Source organism: Rousettus aegyptiacus, unplaced genomic scaffold (assembly GCF_014176215.1).
Source record: "Rousettus aegyptiacus isolate mRouAeg1 unplaced genomic scaffold, mRouAeg1.p scaffold_m13_p_7, whole genome shotgun sequence".
NCBI classification, from domain to species: Eukaryota; Metazoa; Chordata; class Mammalia; order Chiroptera; family Pteropodidae; genus Rousettus; species Rousettus aegyptiacus.
The window spans coordinates 75,203,786-75,209,765 of NW_023416310.1; the positions used below are offsets into that span (position 1 = coordinate 75,203,786).

Consider the following 5,980-nt stretch of genomic DNA (forward strand, 5'->3'; position numbering starts at 1 on the left):
CAAAGGCCCTGCCGATGTCCCCGGGGGTGCTCCCGTTCCTCAAGGGGCTAGGCGTCAATTCTTTTTTGTTATGTATCCCCCAGTTTTTGTATACATACACGTTTTATAAAAATATCTGCAACTGTGTCTTATATATAACATAAAATACGTAAGGACACGTAATGTAATATATGAATATCACGTAGACATGCGTAAACCGTCAGGCATCTACCACGTGCCGGACTCGCTCTTTATGCTCATGCTCAGTCTTCACTGTGACCCCGTGAGGCAGAGTTCGTTTCCCTGGTTCTTCTTACTAACGAGGCAGTTTGTCTGAGACGTCAAGGAATTTTGCAGGACATCTCAGCGGGGCGGGAGAGAAGGCTCCTGCCTCAGCGGCTGGCTCTGAAGCCCCGTTGGTCCCCGAGGCCCAGAGTCCCGGCGTTCGGGGGGACATCCCAGCAGAGCCCTGGGGTCCTCCTGGTGCATCTCAGTGCCCATGCGCTAGCAGGGGCGCCAGCAGGGGCGCCAGCAGCGTCCTCGGTGTCCTAACTGTTTCATTTCCGTGCCCGCCCTGGGCTTCCAGGGTCGTAGCTTAGCCCCCCACCAGAGGGGCCCGTGGCGAGCCTCTCCGCTCTCCACCTGCCCCTCCCCACCCCCCACCCCTAGGCCCCAGCCCTGGCCCCTCACAGGTGACTTCTGAGGACGGAGCAGGACTCCTTGGGGCGCCCCTCGCCCAGAAGGGCGTCCAGCCACTCCTCCAGGTTTCGTATCAGCTGCTCCACCTCGTGCACCTCCCTCTCCAGCTTCTCCAGGAAAACGAGCAAGTTCCCCTTCAGCCAGGTCCTGATGACCTTCAGCGGCTCTTCCGAGCGATCGCCGGTCTGGCATTCAAAGCCCTGCAAGGCAGGCACCAACGTGGTGTCCTGAGCTTTCCCACGCAGGACCCCTCTGCCGCTGGTTTCCGAAAGCGCCCCGGGCCTTCGCATAGGCTGTTCCTTCTGCTTGGAATGCCCTTCCCCACCTCTTCACCTGGCCAGCCCCTGCTTCTCCCTCAAGACCCAGCTCGCCAGCGACATCTCCAGGAAGCCTTCCCAGCTTTCCTCAGCCAAGCTCGACATCCCCTCTGTACCTTCTGGGGCATGTCACCTGGGAAGCCACGGGGCTCTGGGGGAAGTCACATTCTCTGATCCTCTCCGACGCCTCCCAGCTTCTTCCTGAGACGGGCACAGATGCACCGCTTACCAAGGGCAAGTGAACATTAGAGAAATAAACGTGGCTGGTCACCCCAGTGGGGCGAAAGGCGACGGGAGCAGGCAAGCCGCGGGGGCCTTCTGGCAGAGCACCCTGACCCAGTGTGGGCTTGGCTCAACCTGCCCCCTTCCCGGACGCTCACCTGAAAGCCCCGTGCCCACGTACAGCACCAAGACCAGCAGCACCAACAGCGTCTGGGGACGAGACGGGGGGAGGGAGGTGAGCTGCTGCAGGGCACGGGGCACCCAGCTCCCTAGAGGGCTAGGCATGGGGCAGCAGGAAGGCCACGTTTCGGACTTAACTTCTTTCTAGTTCCCTAAGTCTCGTGCACTCACCACAGAACCTCCAAGCACTGCAGGAGTTGATAACATGGCAACTCACTGCCGAGAAGGAAGACCCAACTCCGTTCTCATTCTTTGCCGTCCTTTTACTTTTTTTGTGGTCTGTTTGTTTTAAAGGATCTTTAAAAGAAACCGACTTTATCGTGGGATATTTTACGTACCATGAAATGCACATGTTTAGAATGTAGAGTTCGATGGGTTTTGACAACAAACATCTCTACCCGTGGACTACCACTCCAGTCAAGAGAGAAGACGTTTCCATCATTCTCTGCCCTTTTGTAGTCGGCAACCTCCTGACCCACCTCCATTCCCCACTCTGCCCGAGAGAGAGCCGCTAATCTGTCTTTGGTCACTCTGGAGTGTCACACGAATAGAACGGCATAGTACACACTCTCTTGGGATGAGCGGCCTTTGCTCAGTGTCGGGCTTCGCCGATGTGTCCATGTTTGTGTGTTCAGTGTTACGGACGGGTAATGCTCTATTGTGTGAATCCAGTGGGTAATCTCTCCACCTGTTGATGATGGGCTTTTGGGTTGTTTCTCTTCTCTTAGCAACTCTCGAATATCCAGTTTGGTATTATTAGCTAGAGTTGCAAAGCTGTACGTTTTGCCCTCAGCCTCATAGGGTTGGGATGCAGGATGGAGCCGAGGGGCTGCCTTCAACGGGGATGCTTCCTTGGGACAGGCCAGGATCTGGAGGGTATAAAGGCGAGGGCCTTTTAGGAGGCGAGAGAAGAGAGGGGTGGTCTGAGCCTGGTAGGGGCCTGGCACCGGACTCCTGGTGACCTCGTGGGGTGCCTGGGCAGGCTTTGGCACAAGGAATTCAGAAACACCTGCCTTTAACACTTGGACAGTGACGATGCCAGGGTCAAGCAAAAGTGGACAGAGGGTTAAGGAGCACCCAGTATTGACTGCCATTGAATTTCCAACACACTCACCAGGTGTAGATTTAACTTGACTGAAATCATATATTTCTTAAGTACCTGGCTTGTGAAGCCAGACTTAGACCTGCTACACCACAAAGAAGATAAAAGGCTGGCGTAATTTGCCTCTCCCTCAGATAGTTTTCTTTACAAAATACTAGCAGCCATATTCTCATTATTAACTTCAAAAATAAGAATACGTTGCATTGCTACAACGGGGCCGAGGCATACAGACTCACTGCTGAGTGAAAGAAGCCAGACACAAAGGTGCCCCCCTGTTTGGTTTCGTTCCTATGAAATCTGAGAACATACCCAACTCATCTGTGATGATAGAAATCAGAATCGTGGTTACGGAGGGGGCGCGAGCTGGGAGGGGGCCTGGAGGGACCATCTGGGATCCAGCAAGTTCTGCAGCTTGACGTGGGCCCTGAGTGCCCGGCGAGGACACCCACTGGAGCAGTCACTGCGCTGGACGCTTCAGACGAGGGCGCCCTTTCTTAACCGCATCCCCCGGGCATCGTTGTGCGGAAGACACACAGGCCGCCTCTTCCATCTTCTTTGTGGCTGCTGAGTTTGCGGTGGCCTGAGGGCTCTCCTGGTTTTGTTTTGTTTTTTAAACCGTTCCACTGAGGCTGCACATTACAGCTTGACTTTCTCACCCGTCCATGGGCCACTGGGTTTCTGTTTTGTGCTCTCTGGAGGCAAACAGGGAACAGAGACTAAGGTTGGGTTTTAGTCTTTCTTCTCGGGGCCGAATCACTTCTTCACTCAGCCTCGATTTCTTTATCTGCAAAATGGATTTCGAAATATACCGATAGTTCTTTCAAAAAAGGAGAGGTGGGACTCGAGTCCATTTGGGAAATGCCAAAACTTGTGTAAACCAAGGTGAGTGAATTTCCCTGCTGCGAGACGTCTCAGGGCCTTCGTTATGTGAGCAAGCAGTGTACATGTCCCAGAGGCGACGAGGGTTTCAGCGTTCCCCAAATCACAGAATTCTTTTTATAATTTTTCTAAAAGGAGCATGCCTTGGGGTTGGTGTTTGTGGAACACTTTTTAGGAAACGCTCAAGGCCCCCATCTTGCTATGAGGTCCAGCATAAAGGAGGCTGTGGTGTGCGTGTGTTAGACAGGTGAACAAGTCTTTTGAAAACATATATAGATCGGTCGTCCATTGCTCTGCTTAAAACTTTTCGATGGCTTCTTATTAATCTCGAATAAAACCGCATCCTTTGCGCAGTGCGCAAGGCCCCGCAGGCCTTGTAGCTCCTCTCGCACCCTTGCTCACTCCCCTGCCCGGAGGTGGTGGGTGCGGGGTTCCTTGCTGAGTGCTCTGGAAGCAGATGGACCTGCTTTCAGAACCCGGCGCGGCCTGGCTGTATGGCCTTTGTGTTTTTCTGAGCCTCAGTCTACCCATCCGTGAGTGAGGTCGATAACAGCTGCCTCTCAGGAATATTGTGAAAGGTCAGGAAAGAGACTCTGGGGTGGAAGCGCCAGGCAATGCACGGCAGGTGTTAGCATTTTCCATTTTGACAAAGACCCAGGTGCGGTTTGAATTTCAGCTCAAAGAACAAATACCCCAAGAGCTCTCCAATTCACGTGTATTATCCTGTTCATTTCAGTTCGTTCCTTCGTCCATCCATCCATCCATCCGTCCATCCATCCATCCATCCATCCATCATCCATCCATCCATCATCCATCCGTCCATCCAGTATTTATTATGTACCTAGCACCATTCTGGCACTAAGGATGGAGCGGGAAATGAAAACCCCAGCCCTCCCAGAGCTCAGTGGCTGTTGGCGGCTCTGGGAAGGAAACAAGAGCATCAGTACCGGCTTGGGGACGAAGTGCCCACACTGCAATACCATGTTCCACCAGGCCGGGTTTCAGGGACAGTGGGGCTCAGAGCCTGTCCCTGACTCTGATAGCCTTACAGAGTCAGGGGTGGCGAAGGGAGCCCAGATGGGTGGGGAGCAGCACACACCTGCTCTGGCCTCACCTGCTTCTTGTCCTCACAGTGACTACCCCTTCTCCGTTCAGACGGCTCTGCTGCTCCTTGGTCCCTGCCGCCCAACTGTTGGGTCGCCATGGCCTCAGGCCAGGCTGCCGGGGCAGAACAGAGACCCCACGGAAAGGCAGATGGGCACTCTCCACAGCCTGTGGTCACCAGGCAGCCCTCAGGCAATGAGTTCTGATGTCACAGAAGGTGGGGACAGCAAGGCCCACACCTTGTCGCCGCCCTGATTTTTAGCCCTCTCACATTTTTTTTTTCACAGAACTATAGACAAACACCAGAATGAAATGCAGCAGATTATATTGAAGGATGGCGATTTTTCTGATCTTTTTTCCTTCTGCATTTTCAAGTGTTTAATAAAATGCGGGTTTAAATGCAAACCAATAAAAGGCGTGTTTAATTGCAGTTTTTATTGATGCGATTGTAGATTCACATGAGTCGTAAGAGAAAATATAGGAATCCCGTGTCCCCTTTACTTACTTCCCCGTTGAAACAGTCTGTGTATCTTATTCAGGGCCCCTGTCCTGGTACTCATTTGCGTGTGTATTTAATCCTAAGTAATTTCATCCCGTAGGTAGTTCTGTGTGTCCACCACGAAAGTCAAGATGCCGAACCAGAGGGTCTTCGTGTTGCCCTTTGATGCCCACTCCCCACCCCGTTCCCCCGCCCCCACTGTGCCTAACGCCTGGCAACCACGAATCTGTTCTCCATTTCTAAAATTTTATCTTCTCAAAAATCTCATATTGATGGAATCAAATAGTACGTGAGCTTCAGAGACTGGCTTTTTGGTGCTTAGCAGAATTCCTTGGAGATCCACCCAGAGCATGGCGGGCGTCAAGAGTTCTCGCCTCCTCCCCGTCACGGAGTATTCCGTGGCACGGACGGACCAGTTTGTCTGGCCACCCCCTGGAGGACGTCCGGCTGCGTCCGGCATTTGGCTCTTTCTAGTAAAGCCGATATGGACCTTCTTATACAGGTTTTTGTGCGAACCTGTTTCTCTTTCTCTGGGATGCCTGAGGGAGCAGTTGCTGGGTTATGTGGTAATAGTGTGATAGTTTTTCCAGAATGGCTATACCACGTTAATTGCCATCAGCAATATATGAATAATTTGGTTTCTTCTCGTCCTCCACAGCACTTGCTGTTTTTGGTATGGTTTTATTTTAGACATTTTGGTAGTCGTATGGGGACATCTCATTGTAGTTTTAATTGGCATTTCCCTGGCAGCTAATATGTCGAACACCTTTTCATATTCTTATATTTGCCATCCGCCACCTCCTCTTCAGTGAAATGCCTGTTTCTGCCCATTTTCTGATTGGACTTTTTTTTTTTTTTAATAATTGAGTTCCAGGAGTACTTTACATATCCTTTTTGGGATCTATGGTTTGTAAATATTTCCTCTCAGTCCGTGGCTTGTCTCTTCATCCTCTTCACATGAACTTTCACGAAGAAAAGGTTTTTAATTTTGATGAGGTC

The 5,980-nt window shown here is 51.9% G+C and overlaps 1 protein-coding gene across 1 annotated transcript; it reads right to left on the reverse strand.

Moving 5' to 3' along the window:
* Positions 1-665: 665 nt before the first annotated feature.
* SMIM23 (small integral membrane protein 23) lies at positions 666-4,582 on the reverse strand. The gene is made up of 4 exons (XM_016145073.2): positions 4,493-4,582; positions 1,376-1,427; positions 1,129-1,196; positions 666-878 (listed from the first exon to the last, which is right to left on the reverse strand). The coding sequence occupies exons 1-4, from the start codon at positions 4,580-4,582 to the stop codon at positions 666-668; spliced, it is 423 nt and encodes a 140-aa protein (XP_016000559.2).
* Positions 4,583-5,980: the final 1,398 nt, after the last annotated feature.